At 40.0% G+C, this 21,832-nt stretch overlaps 1 protein-coding gene across 1 annotated transcript in view; it reads right to left on the minus strand.

Annotated features, from left to right (window-relative positions):
- The window catches only part of TTC39B (tetratricopeptide repeat domain 39B), a 75,155-nt gene extending 55,904 nt beyond the window's left edge, over window positions 1-19,251 (minus strand). Inside the window, exon 1 of the mRNA XM_075209844.1 lies at window positions 19,051-19,251. Coding sequence (XP_075065945.1) covers window positions 19,051-19,092 — 42 coding nt within the window. The 5' untranslated portion in view covers window positions 19,093-19,251. The remainder of the gene's footprint in view (window positions 1-19,050) is intronic.
- Window positions 19,252-21,832: the final 2,581 nt, after the last annotated feature.

The following is a 21,832-nucleotide window of genomic DNA, read 5'->3' on the forward strand; positions in this document are numbered from 1 at the left end:
GTCTTTCCAGATTCAATGGAAGATGCAGTTTGACCAAATGAAGTTTTGCATACTATATACTATTACCATTACATACTATTTACTAGGACTCTGTACCATATAAGTGTATACTCATATGGTACCGAGTCCTAGTAAATAGCTAGGCTACACAAAATACTTCATCCACAAAACGGACTCCAACATGGTGTGCAGGTGAAAGGTTGACCATAAATACTTTCAGCTCCCCTTAGAAGTTTTTGCCTGTTAATTGTAGAATTATGGGAAAGGATCTGGTTTTAAAGCGGCAATGGGCAGACCCGCAGCCTGTATAATGTAAATTTCTGCTCTAAAACTGGCAATCTCACTCTGGCTACTGTAACTGAATTCGTGCTGGAGACATTTTAGAACGTCGCAATTCACATCTGCTGGGAATTCAGTGTGTGGGGAATGTGGTATGTCTGTTATATGGTATGACACTATTTCCTCTTTGACTGTCTTATATTAATCTGAATTTTTACTTCTGTCTAAGTTTTGTCTGCATTATTAGAGCCGTAAAAACGTTTTCTACCCATTTGTACCTGATGAAGCAGAGGGAATTTTAAAGTCATGTATCGCAACTGCCTTATTCTCTGCTTTAACAACGCACAGAATACGATTGGGAGCAGCCAGCTGGGGAACCGCAGGTGAAGGCTCAGCTGTTGCCCACCACTGAAGTAAAGGATTATAAATTAAAGTTTGTCAATCAAGCTTGATCAAGAGGAAACAGATGTTGCCCCGGCAAAACACTATTATATACTCCAACACTACCTACTTAGCCTCACAACAGGCCTTGCACTCAGAGCGATTATTTATTTTAATTTGACTCTCAGTAGGGCACTGAGAGTCAAACTAAAATAAATAAAACATTTTTGCAGAAGTAAGCTCCATCTGAAATGGATAATACAAATAATGTTTCTTGCACTTTTGTTAAGGGAAGAAGGTGTAGACCAGTGTTTCAAAAACCCAGTCCGCACAGACCCCTAACAGTGCAGGTTACCTGGGTGACAAGTGAAATAATTAGCACCACCTGTAGATATGTTACAATGTATCAGTCAGTAATGAATACATCTCTGCTCCTGCAAAGAGATATGGAAAACATGGACAGTTATGGGTCCCTGAGGACTGGGTTTGGGAAACAGTGGTGTAGACATTAGCTTAACTGGTTTCAATAAACAAATATATCATTACTGAAACCAATTAATAATTTTTTGTAAAATAGTCACACTAAATTTTATGGACTCTCGACCAGCAGTGTAGGCAGATAACTGTAGAGTGTGTACAGAGTCTTTTCAGTAGATGGTTACAAGATGAAGATCACAGATCTAAAAAGGTAAAAGTGTGTACATATTAATTGACATGCTCATTGGGACCTTCAATTTTTGGTGAAATAGTTACAGAAATTGCATTGGTGTATACCGAGCTTAGCAGAGAGGTTTTCAAACCCAATGTCAGTCATCTCCCAATAGCTGTCCCAGTAGCCAGCCATACCTTGAAGTACTTTAGGAAACTGTAGAGCGAAATAATATAGAAGAGATTTACCAAATTGCTGAAGATTTATCCCCAAACTGTAATCTACACAAGGGCCGATGAGATCAAATTGCATTCGTTTTCTGTTTTAACTAACACACACACACACACACACACACACACACACACACACGTTCTACTTTACACCAGCAAGAATATTGTACATAGTATGAAGCACCAAATCCACCTACTAGAAAGAAATGGATTTCCCAAATTAATGTACTAGAATAAAATACGCCCCTACACATTTGAGGGGTGGAGAGGGTGGTTTCGATTGATAGCCCATTAATAAACTAAAATTCACCCTCATATATACTGATTGTGTATTCCCTAGTTGCTTTCATAGTTGGGTGATTTGATAAAGTGTTTATCCTGCCCGTGGGTATAGTGTGAGTGCAATGAATGAGAGCAGTTAAATTATAAACCCATATTTGTTTATTTGGTGAACGGGGGTAAAAAATACAGTATGGAAAAACATTTAAACAGAGTGATTAGATTGCTAGTTTATATTTGACTGACCTTTCAGAATGTCACAGCTCTACATTTCATTATAAAGCATTTAGTTAATCAATCAGGGCAATACAACAGGCTGTTTAGAAACACAATTCTATCATCTGTTGCCGTAGAGATAGATGCCTCCTTCGCTCCCCCAAAGTAAACTAACCTAGTTTTTCCAATCTCTCTTTATAAAATTATCAATTCCACTTTTGCACAAATGAGATTTTCAGCATGTGAAATTTTTGTGAAGTTCTGGAAGAATAAAGAGAGAAACCAGCCCTATTTTTGAAATAGAAAAAAAAAAAAAAAAAAAAAAAAAGTTACTACATCAACTTCAGTCACTTATTTACCTTCCTAAACTCGCACTGTCTTTCGGGTGCAACACGTGGCACAGGAAGAGTTTCAGAAAAACTACCTTGGAATCCCTTGCTTTAAGTTTACAGCCCAATTCCATGAAATATAATCCATCTACCCCTGTGATTAGTCACAATAAATAGCTTGACACCTACATTCTCCTCGGCCTCTTCCAACAATTAACCTGGTCCACTATATGCTAGAATTCCAACTACCGGAAACAGTAAACTGCCCAGCATTCATGGACCTGGCAACAGGTCACACAATCAGGTCTCTGAATAATTCCCTCAGCCCCATCCCTTGACTGGCCTTTGCTCCTACAAAGATGAAAACAGGTGTGTAGCAATTATTCCGCTGGCATAATTTATTGGGGTTTGCCAGATCAGAATGAAGCTCCATGACAATATTCCCATTGGTCTAAGGGTAAACCAGCTATCTACTAGATCAGTGTTGGCTAACCTGTGACACTCCAGGTGTTTATGAAACTACAAGTCCCAGCATGCTTTGCCAATATATAGCAGCTTATTGCTGGAACGGTATGCTGGGACTTGTAGTTTCACAACACCTGTAGTGTGACAGGTTAACCAACACTGTACCAGATCTTACTCTCTCATTTCTCAATGCCCTTTTTAGTGCCTGCTCAAAGAGATCAATATCATCATTGGACCTCAGTGTTGCAAAACTTTTCTTAGACTCAAATTCTGGGCTTCCAGATGAGGAACTAGCCAATAGCAGTATTTAACTTTGAATAGTTGTTTCAGCAGACCTTCGGTCAATAAAACCATGGTGATTTCATGTAGAGTAACCAAGACAACATGTATTTTTGAAACAGCATTTTAAATAAAAGGAATTCACTAGAAAACCAAACAATCCATTATAACAGCAATTCTCCCCTCCAAGGGTACCACTAAGCCAGCCTGGGTGTGTCATAAATTCCATGGCAATGTATATATAGTAAAACGAAACAGATTCCATTTATCTGGGTTGAGCTTTAGGTTTATGGCACGGATCCTTTCAAAAACCTGACTGAGGCGCTCATCGTGTTCTTGCATGTTGCGACCCCAGATGAGGATATCATCGACAATAATTTCACACAGGTATCCTGCAAACAGCTGTTCCATGCATCGTTGGAATACTTCACTACCGTTGATCAAGCCATATGCAAAAGAGCATATTGACCATCAGGTGTCATTAACACCTATTTGTCCAGAGGAATTTGCCAAAATCCGCATTTAGCATCCAGAGTGCTAAAGATTTTTGCCTTCGGCATGTCAGCAGTAACTTGTTCAACTGCTCTCAATGGGTGTCGAGGACACCAGTGCTTTGTTTAAGTGCATCGGGTCTACACATAGTCTGACCTGTCTTTTTTACTGCAGCTACCATGGCTGAGACCCACTGTGTTGCTTGCTCTATTGGGGTAATTATACAGAACCTTGTCATGCAGTCTAGTTCAGCAAGTACTTTGTCCTTCATGGCAAAGGGGATGCATTGGAGTGCACAGACTGTGGGGACAATTGACTCATCCAGTTGCATGTGGTGAATGACAGGGAGTTTACCAATGGTATCACAGTCAAACAGATCTCTGAATGCCTTGAGTTCTGGAATTATTGGCTGTACCATGTGGGCTTCTGCTCCCAGGTGTATCAAGCCCAGTTTAACTCCAACAGGCAGTCCTCATAGTGGTCTGATGTCACGATCACGATGTGAAACTGTAATGGTGCACACATGAACTCTAGTGTGGTTGTGCCCATAGTTTTAAAGATTTGACCGCCATACGCCACAAGGTTTACTGAATTCGTGCCTGTGCTTTTTACGAAGTCAAGGACATTGTACAGCAAGCGCGTCCTTGCATCGCCCCTTTAACAGTCGCAATCACACTGTCACCGTGGAAACGGACATCATTCTGGGTGCCAGGATCTTCATGCGTCTAAACGGTTGCACTTCAGTTTTTCTAACAGTCGTCAATGTCAGCATGTCTGGCATCAGAGTTTCGGGATCCTCGAGTCGTGGCAAGTATTGTCATTTTTTTAGTAAGCCATGATTAGGACTACCACCACTTTTTTTGACTTCTCAGATAGCCCATCGATGCGGTACACTCAGTAGTGGGATTCAAATAAATTAACAACCGGTTCTCTGCCCTAATGACCTTCCGTTCCTTCACTTACCTTTCTATCTTCTCTTTTCTTGCTTGCAGACTCCCCTCTTCACTGAACATCAGGCGTGATGACGTCGCGCCTGACATTCAGTGCGGACGGAGCAGGGAGGAGGAGGAGTGCAGATGGCGCAAGCAGGGGAGTTAAAAAAAAAAAAAAAAAAAAAGAGCCTGCTCCCCCCACCAGCGAAGAGGGTGGACTCCGCCTGTAGTCACCGGCTCACCGAACAGAGCCTAAAATTAAGTATCAGTTCTGGCGAACCGGTGAGAACCGGCTGACTCCCACCACTGAGTATACTGTCCATTCCTTTCTGAACTGGAGTCAGGTCTCAGCGATGTTTGCATCAAATATGAGAGGGTTAATGCGGTGGAGACAAATGAACCATGTCTGCCCACTTCTGACACCTTGAAGATGTGGGTGTAGGAAGAGTGGAGCGACAACTCCCGAGAGTAAAACAAACTATATGATTCATTAAGGAAAGTAAAGCAAAAAAAATAGTAACTTTGAACCTTGGCAAAACCATGTTGCATTTGAGAGGGAGATAAATTTAAAATGTGATGGCAGATTTATATTTGGGGTAGGGCCCAAAGTGTTCACTCAGCATAACATACATAACTAGAATGCAAAATAGAGAAGAGGAAATTCCCAGCAAGCATAGCCCATGACCTCTCTTCGTGCTCTGGCTGGTCATACATTTACAAAACACACACACCTATTAAATGGCCAGGTAACTAAAAGGCCAGTGACAAAGAGCAAGTAATGACAAGGACTAAGTGGCTGAGATAACTGTAACCATGAAATGTAGATAGCATGTAAGACGACAATAGTACTATTTTACTGCAAAAATGCTATTTGAACACCAACATAGTAATAATGACATTTCATAGTAACATGCGGTAGGAAAATTAGCAATAACATTTCTGAAAATGAAAGAATCAGCAACTCCAGTATTTACAATTACTTAAATCAGCAGTAAATGTAATAAACAATTAAAGCTCTTTACTACGAGGCTAGTAGCAATGTTATGTCAAATGTTTCAATATTTGCATAAAACACTCGACTTGGCTTGGGATTAAAGTTGACAGCACTCGCGTTTAAACCTACTAGCACACACACTTATCTGCCGAATGTTTTTTTTAAAGAGACAAGGGTGGAATGGAAAAAAAATTGTGTGTGGCTGGATCACTTATAATTTATTGTAGATATTTGTTTTAATTAGGAGTGCAATGCTCCATTGTATATCATTGCAAATGTACAGATTTTTGATACTATGTATTACAACTGTACTGATTTATGAAGTATTGATTTCTGATGCAGTAGGCATCTGTTTGAGGAAATCTGTTATGTAGCTTTGAGAGGAAATCCTCATTAAGGCTAATTAGACCTTTTCCATGTGAAGTGACAAACACTTGCTTTAGCCTGAATGCACCACAGGAGGTCGCTACCTTCCTTTCATGCAGCTCTGGCCAGTGTGATAAGCCACGGGGAACCATCCACAGCAATCCTGAACTAAATAAAGAGGTCAGGGGTACCAGCCTAGGGGCCCAATCGAGGGGGTACACCACCAGCTAAAGTTACCCAGAAGGAACCAGTTCTAGTCGTCGAAGGAGCCTAGTGGTGGCAGCAGTAAGCCCCTCCTACTGCGTTTAGAGGGACTCAATTTGGTATATAGAAAAGGGATGGTGGCAAGGCAAGCTCAGCCAGTCCCCAGCAAAAATGGACAGGGTGGCATGGGAGGTACATCCTGTCACAATAAGAACGAATTAAAATTTGAGCATAAATTCGCTCTCAGATTTAGAAAAATATGAGGTATCAGCACATAGTGGTCAGTACAACAACTATATTTATGACAATAATGAAGAAAAACAGGTTTTAAAAAAAAAAAAGTTCGAACAATGAGGAATAGGACTCTCTCGAAGATGATGCAATGATGTGGGTTGTAATCCCTATAATAGTGCTTATGATAAATAAGAAGTCTATGATAAGGGTAGTACCCCTTTGTAACAAGTAGTTTAAAGACACAGCAATAGATGAGGGGGGGTGTTGTCCCTGCATCCTAGGGCAGTTCAAGACCAGACCTCTAGCTCAGACAGGCTGCATTACTGGTAACAGTATAAAGTGCATTACACACACTTGAACTTGAGATATGGCTCAAATGCATTGATAGGCCCCAATATAGAAGTAGTAGTAACAACAGGCACCTGAAACAGTTCCAGGTGTCCTCTAGAACTCTGGCAGCTTGCACATCAACTGACAGCTTACTCTCTGTTAATGGAAGCCTCCCCTCTGGATTTGGAGTTCCCTCTGAGATTCTGCCAGCTCTCTTTAGTAACCAGATAGCTCTTCCTGTTAAATTGGTAGCTCTTACAGAGACAGCTGTCATTCTTGCTGAAAGACTGGCGTCCTCAAAAGGGTTCCCAGCTCTGCTCATGACTAGAATGCTACCAACAGACTTGTAGTAACTCCACAGCTGGAGAGCTCCTGACAAGCCTGGGACACCACCATCATCTCATTGGTTAATGACAATATATATTCACAATCATGGTAAAAAATAATCTGTATTTATGCTTATTTCCTTACATACACCGGTTGTATATAGTGTCATAAGCGCTTGCAATCTATATTCACAAGCAATTTGCACGATATGGAAATTGATTGGGTACGGTCCTCCATACCCTTTTTTTTTCATGTCTCCATTAATTTTGTCTGCGCTTGTTTTACACATGGGCTGTTTTATGTAGGTCCTCCCTACTGTACGGCGCTGCAGAGCACTGTGGCGCCGTACAAATCTACGTTATTAATAATAATAATAAAATGGTCTTCCCTAGGTGGCCCTCTGCATTGCATGGTCATCCCTAGGACGCATGACCAGTGTGTGTGCTCCCTATTTATTTGCTCCACCTACCAGTGCAATGCTTTGCCTACTTGTGAGTTATCTCCACTTACTGTGACAAGTTCTGCCTGCAGTTGCTGTGACTTCGCCTACCGTGTTTTATTGGCCTCTCCAAGGCTGGGTACACACTACAGTGTATTTAGTCCAATATCGGGCCAATCACCTGATAAACAACCGTTCATCCAGATATTGAATTAGTGTGCATACTTACACGATGAACGAGAGTCATTGCAAAGTACCGATCATCATTTCATTTGATTGGTTGGTAGAAATAAAAATCTTGTCCCAACTGCCTTCGGTTCGTGTAGTGTGTAGGAAATCATGACCAATTGCTCGACCAACTGCCGATAGTTCCTCAAACAGCGACTCTTTCTGGGCATGTGTATGTAAAGGGATGTCTCTACCTCTCCCACATGGTGCGATGTCAAGACGTCAGTGAAACGGAAATAATGTGCTTTTAATGGAAAAGTGGCAGTAAACCTGTTTTACACGCTCCATATGACATTTGTGTGTTGCTCTATGCAAGTGTATACAGCATGTATTCTTACATGTGAAAATACATATTCTCTTTACAGTATTATGTACTTCCTGAAGTGACATGGGAGTTTTTTTTTTTTGCCAGTGATGTTCAGCCCTTTATTTAAGTTTATTTGGCGTATCACTGCAGGGAGGCCATATATTTTTTCAGTGTGTACAAAATCACAATCTTTGGGATGACATTATACCTGCCAAAAATCGCTGCCCGGTCGGTTGGTCGTGCAAAAGTCTTTTAAATGTGTTTACGCATGAATTGACCAACCGATCGGACCTTTAATTGTAGGTACAATCGTTGTAGATAACACATTGGTTGTAAAATTCTGCAGTGTGTAACCAGCACTGCCATCTTTGTGGCTAGAGATAAAAGTAGGCAGGGCAAGCAGACCATTATGTTGGCCTCACCTACAGTTGATTTGGCCCTGCCTAAATGAGGCTACTTTCAAAAAAAAATTCCCACTGCCACTTTACAGTCCCATCCCACCCCTAGTTTACACACTAACTGACTGATGTGAAATTTGGCTTCATACTTGTCCACGTAGAAAAAGGGGCTGTTACTCTGTGTACACATTTTACTAAATATATTCCTAAACAGTGATTTCTAATATACATTTACTTTCCTGCAAATGTATTAGATACATTTTACTTGCCCTCTTCTTTACATTATATGTTACTGCCAATAATGAATAAACCTGTATCCTCTTGTGCAGAACTGTTCCACTACATCCTGCCGCCAAACAGCAATTTTATCCCCCTGCCAACCCTCTCACTCTATTAGTTACACACTGACTGACACGGTGAAAACATATCTGCGAAAAGTCCATATTTTCTCAGAATGGTCACAATTTTCTGCAGGAAAAAGGGCATGTATGGAAAGGGTAATGGTCTTGTCAAAGTATGTGTGATGACACAGACAGTATATCCTCCCCCGTACCACACACACACACACACACACACACACACACACACACACACACACACACACACACACACACTGAAAAACAATTGATATTTGAAAACGTGCTCTGAAGCTTAATACACATTTTGGGGATTTAAAAACCAAGAAAAAACATAAATCAGCATCTCTTTAATTCCAATACACAAAACAGGCTTTTGTGTTGTTCCAGCACAACAAACCACAGTAAGCATGTTGTGTCAAACTATTCAAGAAAGAAATTCATCTGTTTTCTGGATCAGTTAGAAGTGGTTTCTCAAACTTTACAACCACATATGTAACAGGGTTAGCCTCACATTATCTATGATTATAGTCATGTGCTTTATAAGCTGCTGATTAATATTAGGACTTTAAGCTGCTCTAAGAAGGGGCCTCCAAACCAGCTACATTGTAACTGCTGATTAAAGAGTGGCTGTCAAAGTTTCAAAGATAGGTGCATTTCCTTATTTGCACATGCTAACAATAATAAATTTATATATTTTTTATGAGATAAATATCCACACACACACACTAGCTTTTTCTCTCACGTGAATACAACAGCAATTACCAAGGACATACTACCATCATTATGATAACACTCATGGTGGCATATTCAATTAGCTTTCGGATTCGCGGTAACGCGCGTTACCGTGAAAAGTGCGCATTCTTGCGGGTATTACGGTACCGCATTAACGCGGATTTCCGTACGCAACCCTATGGGCTGCGAACGAAAATCCACGTTATTGCGGTAACGTGTATTACGTTTCGCGGCTGTTCCGGCACGTTACCGCGAATCTGAAAACTAATTGAATACCCCCCATGGAGTTAATTTGATTCGGCCACTAATTCTAGGAATAGCGAGCCGCAAATAGTATTACCATTAATACAGTCATTTTAACCTGGATTTTTGCTTGTGGTCCTGAGGGCTGCGAGCAAAAATCAGCGTTAAAATTACCATACTAACGGTAATACTGCGCACTATTACCATAGGAACGTTATTCTACGAATAACGCAGTCGAATTGAATTGGCCCCACAGAGAAGAACAGGTATCAGTGCAGAACTTTTAAAAGGGGAGGGAATTTTTACTGCCACAGAAGTCATCATAAGATTATGGTTTTAAACCCCTTTTGTACGACTGTGGGGGCGAGTACATATACAGAGATATTATATACGCAGAGAAACATTGTTACATAATCTCTAAAAGCAGAGAAATGAAAGGTAGGGCCATCTTATCTTCTCTACATACCAATGTGAATAAAATTAATTTTGATTTCTTCAATGTTGTGGGCTAGTGACCCTTGAATAAATTTGTTTTCTCATGTTTAAAAAGATCATTTGTTTTATACCAGTAAATTATAGTTTAAATATTAAGCAATACAGAAGTGATGTTAATACATTTTACATTAATCATATAGACTTAAGAAATAAATTGCTTATCTGTCAATCGACACATAGCCTTAAACTAGATATGTCTTCACAAGAGATAAGACTTAATTACAAATATCAATCAAATAAGTGAACGAGAAATGTACTGAATTCAGTTAGTATGCTTATAGGGGGTGACACAAAGTGTACAAGTAACACAGATTTTTACAGTTATTAAAACGGCAGTTGGACCCATCCTGTTATTCGGCATGATTAAAATACAAGTTTAATATAAATTTCTAGGAGTATACAAGACAGGTTCTCTCTCAACCCTCCGGTGACCTAAAAAGACAAATAACCCATCCTTTTTAAAAATTGAATCACCCCTATACTGCTAACTTGACACAGAATATTTAAGAATTCCCTTGTTAAAGTAAAGCAAAAAATAATAAAAAAAAATTATTAAATTAAAATGGGTCTAAAGTTAAACCCTTTTACAGCCCAACCAACAATCAAATCTTATTGTGAAACAACCACAAGTGTTAATTTACAACAAAATCTCAGTGCAAGCCCTAATCCTAGCACACATCCTAATCACAAATACAGCTCAAGCAATAATATTATCCCAAAGTCTAATAAATTTTTGAATTTGCCTTCCCACATTCTGTAAAAGAAACCTTTACACAGCAGAATTTGTACAAGTGGTTTTATCTTGTTACAGTTTACAGTTCTTTATGATGCATCAAATTCTGATAATCGGTAATGGGTTCACTGTGATCCTTGTCTTCAACTCACTAATGTGCTAACCACTTAGCCACCGTGCTACCCATACATTTAAATTTACTCACACAACCTATTGGACTTTCTTCACTCAAGCTTTCTTTCCCAACACTTCAGAGAGACTGCACCGACTAAGATGGTCAATGATTTGAACACTACCAAGGCACTTATAATTCTTCTGGACCTCTCTGCTGCATCAATAACACTATTAACACTAATGCATCCTCACAACTGTCCCAATCTCCAATCTGAGCCACATTTGCTCCTCTTGCTTCAGCTATGCCCTCTTCCATTTAGAATGTAAGCTCTCTGATGAGCAGGGTCCTCCATACCGTTTGTTTTCGTGTCTGTATTTATTTTGTCTGCCTTGTATGTCCCTGTTTGATGTATGTACTGTTTTCTCCACTGTACGATACTGCAAATCTATGATAATAATTTTACACTGTTGACCTCTCTTCCAATACAAATGCTACATTCCCTAGGTCTTCAAGACCTTGTCCTATCCTGGCTCTTGTCATACTTCTCAAACAGCTTCTTCAGTGTTAGTTTTCTCTGGATTCACCTCCTCTCTGCTTCTTCTATCCGTTGGAGTAGCACAAGGCTATGCACTCTAATCTATCCATATCAAATAATAAACTCCTTTGAATTTCTGTTTTAGCTCTATGAGGAGAATACACAATATCCCATTTCCTATATGGATTTCTTACCATCTGTGTTGGCCCCTGTTGCAAAATGTCACTTTGCCATTTCATAGACTGGATGTCCTCTTGTCACTTCAAACTTCAACAAGTTAATATTCCCACCAATCAACAGAACTTACCTATCAGATATCTTTGTACTGCACAACCTGAAAATATACCTTACCCCTAAAGCTCACTGATTAGGCATCTTCCTTGACTAAGAACTGTGCTTTCTCAACCACATTCTGTGTATCCTGCTCTATACATCAAAGAACATTTTCAGAACACGTATACATGTCACACAAGAGCCTACAAAACCTTTATTTCAAGGACATAATATCCTGCGTTGACTTTTGCAATTCCTCTCTTACAGCATTTCCCCATACCAAAATTTCACCCCAACAATCTATCGTGAACGCAGCAGCTAGACTAAATTTAGCCTCCTAACCTTCAAATGAAAACTCACCACTTTAAGCAAGATTTTTCAAATTCCAGAGTCATCTTCTTAAATTTCTTAGGCAATTCTACCAGATTACCACCACTCTACACACTCAATTCATTGAAACTTACACTTCCATAGTCATAAACAGTCTGACTCCTGACTATATCCCAGAGCCCCACTAACCACTTTCTTTGCATTGCTATCCGGCAGAATCAACATGCAATTAGTGCAATTATGTGTCAAACTCCTTTTTTATTACTGCGTTTATCCTCAATTTAAAGCACTAATGGATATGCTTGTGTTAGATCAATAAATGTTATTATTAATAATTTTCTCTGCACAAGTGTGCATTCAAAATGTATTAATTCAATTATAAGTTAACCTCTTTGTGTCATTCTATCTAGAACACCAAATAAGGCTTGTGTTTTAGCTGAAGAAAGAAGGTAACGTTGTATATAAATCAAGATTTTAAAATAAATTCAACCTTTCCTCAAGGAGCAGACCCGTGGTAGACTTTTTTTCGGGGCATAACACATTGGCAGCATGTTACCTTCTTAGGGGGGTATTCAATTGTTAGAAAGGTTTTTTTTCCCTGCAGCGTAAAAAAAAAAAAAAAAAAAAAAAAAAGCAGCGGAAAACTCGTGCAGTTCAATGGAAAAAGAGGGAACGCTGCCTCCGCGTGTTAAAAATTGTGGTTGCGAGATTTTAGGGGAGTAAAGGGGAGTTTTAACACGGTCATGTAAAACACAAAAAAAAAAAAAAAAGGTTTTGCATACATTTCCATACATTAGATTGCATTACACATTGATAAATTCTACATTACAGTATTTTTTAATATGCAATCATCTATACCATGTCAAAATACATTATTACATTCATATTTTTACCAAAAACCATACCTAAACTTAATTAGTGATTTTATTAATTTTTTTGTTTATTTTGTTTAATTATTTTTCCACAAGAAAATCAAGTTACACAGGTTAGGCATTAGTGATAAACATAAGTTTAACTTTTTTTTCCATATTACTACATGATTTCAAATACTTTTTACAGGTTTTTTATTTTTAACACACCTCAAAGAGATGCAAGATAAAACAGCATATTTTCCTGTTTAACCCACTGCGTTAAAAAAAAAAAAAATGAATAGCTTTTAATGCGGCTGCCTCTCGCACACCCTATACTTTCAATAGGCCTTCTACTGGACCGTTTCATGAAAAAAAACGTAGCGTTAAAAATGGAATTGAAAGAATATAAAAAACAGCGTTAAAATGACTTAATGCAAATAAAGAAAAAAGAAACAAAAAAACTCGCTACCATTTGAATACCCCCCTTACTGTGCATTCTCCAAAAAGCACGTACTGAACAGCTTCATGTTATTAGCCCTGAGAAGTCAATTGTGTTAACTGTTCTGTGGCCTGGGTGTCACAAATTCCTCCCAAAACTGTCCCCAGAATATTATATATCCTCTTGTGTTTAATTGTAACTATCACATAAGCAGGAAGATCAGAAAAACACATTCATTGTACTTTGAGCAAAACCATGCTTACTTTGTTCACATAATATCTAATTGTAGTTAATGTGGTAAAATAGCTGTAAAAGTTACAGGGATTGATAATGTAACTTATTTATAATCAGTTACATCATAAAATCTGGGGACAATTTAGACCTCAGATAAAGTTTTTCATTTGTGCCAGGCACTTACCCAATGGAAAAACATTGTAGCATATCCAAACTTTTTTTATTTTAAGTATGGAACTTGCTCAGAAAGTTTAGCTTTTCAGAGCTTCACTCGGATGGGTCTTCGGCATGCTTCCTTCTTTAATTAATGAAATTGCCCCCATGCACAAGCGCCACCTTAGAGTTTTCACTACTACTACAGAGTCATTGGAGGGCAGCCTCCTATCGGACATGCTGTTCGACATGACTTTAATAGTAAATTACTCTTTTATGTCATCGCTGGGATGACAAATGGTTCTTAAAGGGGCAGAATTGCAAATCATTTTAAATAGGCATCAGTTTAGAAAAAAACATCAAATATGAATCAAATTTTAAATGTAGCTCCGCCATAGCACAATTAAAGCTATGTACACACACACACACACACACACACACACACACACACACACACACACACACACCACTTGAGAGGGGTGGGGGAGTAGCTACTAATTTACCTGCCCCAGGCATTCCAAGCCCCCCACCCCGAGTCCGCACTGCAGACCACCAACTTTTTTTTTCCTTTAATTTTTGGAGCTAATTGGACCAGCTCTGTCGCCAATGGAGACAGGCAACAAATCAGACTGCTGCCAGGTTGTCTGTCATTAAAGAGCGCAGGCGCGGAGCTATCAGCTTGGAGAGAAGCGATGGCAGCAGTTAAGTACAAGGGGCTGGGAGTGTTATATGCCTGGCAGTGTGTGTGTGTACACGGGCAGCACGGTGGTTTAATGGTTAGCACTGGGGTCATGAGTTTGATTCCTGACCATGGCCTTATCTGTGTGGAGTTTGTATGATCTCCCTGTGTTTGCGTGGGTTTCCTCCAGGAGCTCCGATTTCCTCCCACAATCCAAAAACATACTAGTAGGTTAATTGGCTGCTATAGCTATAACTGACCCGTGTGTGTGTGTTAGGGAATTTAGACTGTAAGCTCTATTGGGGCAGGGACTGATGCGAGTGCGTTCTCTGTATAGCGCTGCGGAATTAGTGGCAATATATATATATATATATATATATATATATATATATATATATATATTCTCCTCAATGCTGCCACCCACCTTATTTTTCTCTCCCACCGCTCTCTTTGTTGTCCCACTCTGCCAGTTGCTACACTGGCTTCCCCTGGCCTACAAAATTGAATCTTAACACATCACACTCACAGCTGTCAGTCAAATCTCCCACCATACATTTTCAACCTGCCCTCTACCTACAGTCCTTGCCATTCTCTCTGCTCTGCCAATGACCGCCACCACCTCACTACTTCATTGATTACCTCTTCTCAATCCTGCCTCCAGGACTTTGCCCGGGCTGCTCCCCAGCTATGTAACAATCTCACACACACTATCAGGTTAGCCTATACTCTCAAAGGCTTCAAGTGTTAATTTCTTTATTCAAGCCTATCAGTCTTTCTTCTAACACTGGTCTCAGCTTTCACCCCAACTCCCCCAATTGATACCTCACTATTTGTGTCTCCCCCTTTTCTTTAGATGCTAAGCTCTCATGAGCAGAGCCCTCCTTGTGTTCTCCTACTATTCCATCACTCTATGTCCCTTTTGGCCCGCTTACCTAACCCTGTTTTCTTCAGCTCAGGCCTACTGCATCCTGGTCAGTACCATCACTGACACTCACTGTCCCATAAATAATTTGATCTGCATTAACTTCTTATCTGTATTTTTGTTTATCCATAATGTCTGTTCTATGCATTTTGTTCTTCATGTAATCTGTTATGGATCACTGCTTTCTGTATATGTCATGTATGGGCTGCAGAGCTTTTACAGCATTTTATAAATAAAAGATAATAATACAGTCATTTTTTCACCCTATCTGGGAATGCAGCCTTAAGCCTGAATGTTATTTAAATGCAGAATTCATATCATCAGGTTTAGGGATCATTAATACTAGAGTAAACACTGGATGAACATATAACTGATGAAAATATAGCAAATAAGACTGCACACACATGGCTCTTTATGTATCCGTGTTCCATTTTGCCATGGCTTTGATTAGGACTTATAAATCCCTAAGCAGAACACATCAAGAGTACACTCAGCATCCATAGTGAATACTGGAATTACTATTGGGTTTATGTATTAAAAATATGCAGTGTCAATCAATATGCATGCTGCAAATCTCTGAAATGTACCACGCCATGGCTGCTCTGGAAGCTCCGGAAAAGTCCTCCCTCCTCCACGAACTGTTTTAACTAGTTACCGGCAGAAAGGAGAAAGTGCTATACGCATGCCGTAAGGGATTCTGCAAAGCTAGAGATGCTTCAGCGGGATCCCTTAGAAAATGACAGGTAACACCATTCTGATTTGGATTACCTTGCTGCGAAAAACTACATTGCACAATTTAGCTGTGCCCATATTAATCTATGGGGTCTGCATTAAGAAATGTTAAATAGGTTATGGCAGAAGAAATCTTTTAAGTATCATTCCCATTTATTAACAGTGCAACGCAGGAGATATCTATACTACCTGCAGTTTTGCATTTATCTTTGATCTTGTTACAACTCACCTGTCCTCGCTCCAGCACCGCGATCCTCTCTCTCTTCCGGGTCGCGGCAGCGCTGTCACGTGACAGTCGGGGCGGGGAATTCAAACTTGCTAAACTACTAAAGACCTGCTCTGACGCCTGGGCAGCATCAGAGCATCTTCCTATGTTCCCTGACTTGGTGATTCCTTGTGATTCTCCGTGTACCAGTTCTCCTTGCTGACTGCTCAGATTATCTTCGCTCCAAGTGTACCAGATCCAGGCCTGCTGACTACGTATATATCTCCGCTCAAAGTGTACCAGACCCAGGCTTGCGGACTACGTATATATCGCCGCTCCAAGTGTACCAGACCCAGGCTTGCTGACTACGTATATATCTCCACTCCAGTGTACCAGACCCAGGCTTGTTGTACCACGCATTATCTTTATCCAGTGTACCAGACCTCGTCTATCCTGATACTACCATCCAGTTCCAGTGTATCGTGGGCAACCTCCTATCCTTACCTCTAGAGGCAGACCAGTGGACCGCGACCTGCGATCCTCCGCAGCAAAGCCCATCCCGCCTTGCAACGGTTCTTGGTGAACACCAGGGGGTTCGTTAGACTCCGCACCACCGGCCGGCGCTGATCTAGAGTAAGGCAAGTACTCCATATTTATACCTACATTCTGCATTGTTGTACACGTTACATAATTGTTACAGATCTGCAGAGCAGTCCCCATAGATGTTAAATTGTGGAATAGAGCAGTCCACATAGACAAGTTCTGAAAATCTGACCTTGTTCACGTTAATGTACACCAACTCAGGCTGGCGTACATTACAGTGTTATTTTTCAGCTCTGATAAAAAGAGCAGAGCTGAACAGCACATGTGTAGAGGGATCATATGATGCAGCATCGCTTCCTCAGATTTATTTGTGCGCATGCCTGAGCCTTTCGGATGGCGCATGCACTCATGGGGTTTCAAGGCTGCTGGGGATCGCACTCATAGTCGGTAGAGAAGAGGCAGTGAAAAGGATACGTTTTCAACTTCGTAGGAACAGCAGTTTTTCGTGATTGCCGTTCTGTTGAAGATTTTTAATGAACACGATATTTCAATCCTTATCTTTGTGATAACAATTGAAAGGGATTCTGTTCAAAATGCGTTCATTAATCAATATACCCCATGAATACTTAGGATATCAGCCACAATGGAGGTTGAGCACCACTGCTCTTTATACACATTCATTTATTTGACCTTAAGTTTGTTGTTTTTATGTTGGGGTAAAAATGTTGGTACATGCAAGTGTCATAAGGATATTTAAAATATATCACAGATTAAGTTGCAAATCAAGACAAATAGTTACCCACAATGTAATGGCAAATTGGGAACATACATTAGCGGACCTAAAGCAGTTTAGGGGTAAATGTATCAAGCTGAGAATTCTCTGGCGGTTTGAAAAGTGGAGATGTTGCCTATAGCAACCAATCAGATCCTAGCTATCATTTTGTAGAATGTACTAAATAAATGATAGCTAGAATCTGATTGGCTTTTCAAACCCGCCTAAAAACTCTCATCTTGGTACATTTACCCTCTAAGGTCTCAGTATGCAATGGCCTCAAATGATCAGATCTCCAATATGTCCAGTCAAGCGAGAACAAAAAGATAGACTGCTCCAAAATGATTAAACATTATATTTAAGAACCATTATCTCCAAACATAAAAACAACATGCTGGGCTGTTTGACACTGTCCCTTGTGAATACTTTATTTTAACTGAATGGTTTGCAGCAGCTCCTTTCCCAGATCTAAATATAAATATCCTCCGAAGCAACTGACGTTAAATACACAACATGGATCACGTGCCTCCTGTTGCTGTGCAATGAACACACATGTACATCATAGACTTCCCTCTAGGTTTATGGAAAAAATTTCCATAAACCTAGTAGGTATCATTGTGCACCTGAGGCTCAGGCAGCAGTAGACTGTAGATAAGCTACAAGTAGCCGATCATTTGCCAGATTACAGAAAGTAGCAATCTTGTCTACCCCTTTACACTTAATGCTCAGTAAGTAGATATATAAAAAAAAATTCAAAATTTTCTAGTAAACTACGATCTTTCACCTCAATTTTATAAAAACTGCAAAATGCTAAATGGCGATTCTATATAAAAACCAGCGTCTAATGATGAGTATTTTCCATCCTCCATTTATAAACCTGAATCGCTCACACCTTGCTCATAAAGCTCCTCTATGGAGAACAGCCACCTGTTAATCATACAGCTACAATGTGAATTTAATAGGTGTAGCTCTACACTTTGCCCCGACCGGCTCTATATCCGAGAGGTGTGGGAGGAAGTGTCCGGTGAGGTTTTATTATGACAGCTCTTGCACAATTATCTGAATACACCTTCCAAAGTTAGTTATATGCTGCCAGTGAACAATAAAATGTAACTCTCCCTCTGGAAAAATATGTGTTAATGGACCACACATATCTATATCTATCTAGCTCCATTGCTCAGACCTCCCTTTCTGCATAAAAGCACTGTTCCGAGAGGTTGGATCTCATGCAAAATATATTAAAGGACCACACATTCATATATGGAGCTTCACTGCTCAGACCTTCCTTTCTGGATAAAAGCGCTGTTTCAAGAGGTTGGATTATACACACACTCATTCAGAATATACCTCATCCACGTCGTTTTCTGTACCATCGCTTACAAACGCCATATTTCTTTTCGCCGGGATGAATAGTGATAGATAGGAGTGTTTCGTATATTTATAATATATGGCTGGACCCCCGCACACTGCTCCGCTGATTTATAGTAATGAATTGCTCTGAGCTTTCCAGTTGCTCATAGACTGAATGTAGTGAAGCTCGTTTCCTGAGCCTCCTCCTTTTTAGTGTATACCCAATGTGTAGCGCTGCCTCCTCTAGACACTCCTTCTGATAAAATATTTAAATTTACCATGCAGCCAAGCTGCACACTGTCGAAGACGTCAGACTACAGAGTTCAACTACATTTCGTTTGTCTTGTGTCTCCTGAACTCGCAGGCATGAACTACCTGTAACTATAGCAGCCTCTATCTAACGTTTCCAGGGACTCGTCTGCAGTACCTATAGCATCCTGTTTATTTTATGCTGTTCTTTTGCCATAGAGGTTACTTTGATATGTTAGCTTGAAGCCATTTTAGCCCATTCCATCTATATATTTTTACATGGCAAATAACAGAATTACTATCATGTGGTTAACTCAAAAATACCATTTGGAGAATTTTAGTTTAACCAGTGTTTTCTTCTACTTCAAACTGAGGCATAAAGAGGCCACCAGAATAACCAATAGTATCTGCCTCTTAAAAGAAAGAGCCACCACTAACCAATGGCACGTCTCTCAGGGGCAAGGGAGCGTCTGTCCCCCCCAGACCTGTCCCATTGTGGGCTCGGCCACTGGGCTACCTGCATTTTTTTTTCCATTAAAATGTTCCTATTAGACTGCTTAGCTGAGGCTAGCCCCCCCAGACTACAATTTGCCAGCCAGACCCTAATTTCTCTAAAGAGGCGACAGACAACCAGTGGAGGAAGCGTGGCCAACCTACACAGTACTCCTTTCTGCTCTTGTCTCATATTATCAGCTACAAGCTCTACACCAGTACTTTAACTCTACTGTCAAACTCTACCAAGCCTCCTCATACACACAGAAATCTTAACTCAACAGATTTTCACCTCTCCAGCACCTTCTCTCCACATTTACATTAAAATCTTTGATCAACCCTCCCTCCCCAAACCATCTTATTACTATCAGTGCCCAAGATCTTGCTTCCAAGATTGATAAGATCTGACTTGAAATGGTATATTCCTCAACAAAAAACATCTTGATTCCTTCCTGGCACCTTCTCTTAATTTGTTCCCACAAATGAAGAAGATGAAGTCTCTGCGCTCTTCTTATCTTCCTACTCTAGTACCTGTACTCTTGATCCTGTACCATCAGAAATCAGTTGATCCTTGTCTCATGTGCTCATCCCAACCTTAACTAAAGTTTGTTATCTTTCTCTTTCTACTGGTATCTTTCCGTTAGTATTCAGGCATGCAGTGATTGCTATTCTGAAAAAAACAAAATTCAGACCCAAACTCTCTAACATCCCTCAACTCCCATTCCCCTCCAAGCTTCTCAAGAAATGCCTACACTTGCCTCACACTCTTTTCTCAAACAATCTATTAGACCGTCTTCAGTCAGGCTTTGGTTTCTAACACTCCACAGATTCTGTGCTGAAAAAGTTGTCAATGATTTGATCACTGCTAAATCTAAGGGCCATTACTCACTTTTAATTCCCCTGGATCTCTCTGCAGCATTTGATACTCTTTTCTCATTTAAATGCTAGAATCCCTAGGTCTTCAGGACACTGTTCTATCCTGGCTCCCAATCTACCTATCTAATCATTCTTTCAGTGGTAGTTTCTCTGGATCAACTTCCTACCAACTTCCTTTATAAGTTGGAGTACCATAAGGCTCAGTCATATGTACTCTGCTCTTCTCTATCTACACCACTACTCTTGGAAAACTAATAAGCTCCTTTGGATATCATTTTCATCTCTATCCTCTCTGAACTCTCACTATCTGTGTTGGCCTGCGTTACTGACTGCCATTTCATAATTCCCACCAGCCAACAGAAGTTACCTACCTAGCTGACATTTCTATCTCTGTTGACAACATGACAAGAAACCCTACCCCACAAGCTCTTGACTAGGTGTGATCTTTGACTCAGAACTATCCTTTGTTTCCCACATCCAGTTTATATCTAGATTCTGTTAAATATATCTAAAATATATATATAAAATATATATCCAGAATATGCATATACCTCACACAAGGTACTGCAAAAACTTTAATGCTTGCGCTCATCATCACCCACATTGGCTATTGCAATACCATCCTTACTGGTCTTCCCTGAATCAGACTCTCATCCATAAAATCTATTTTGCATGTAGCGGCTAGATTGATTTTCCTTGCAGATCGTTCTTCCTCTGCTGATCCACTCTGTCAGTCTCTACCTTGTTTGCCTGTTTATTACCGAATCTCATATAAAATACTTCTACTATGATGCAAGGCCATTAACAAAATTTCACAAACCCACATCTCTTAACTTGTCTCAAACAATCTTCCAACTCCACCTCCATTCTCCACAAGATCTGCATCTCATCCACATTCATTACCTGCTTCAATTCTCAGTTACAGGACTTTTATCAGGCTGCACCCACTTTTTTTGGAATCCCCTCTCTTGCAAAATAAGACTTTCCTCTAGTCTACAAAACATCCTTTCACATCGTTTAAGCCTACCTCTTCAGGCAAGCTTATACAATTCTTCAACCACTGATGAAGCGTACATTAATAATTATTATTTATGTTTCATTTTATAGTATATAACAGATTCAGCCACAATTGAATTAGCACACTGATTGGGAACAAAAATCC

This window comes from Mixophyes fleayi, chromosome 1 (genome assembly GCF_038048845.1).
Source record: "Mixophyes fleayi isolate aMixFle1 chromosome 1, aMixFle1.hap1, whole genome shotgun sequence".
Lineage (NCBI taxonomy): Eukaryota > Metazoa > Chordata > Amphibia > Anura > Limnodynastidae > Mixophyes > Mixophyes fleayi.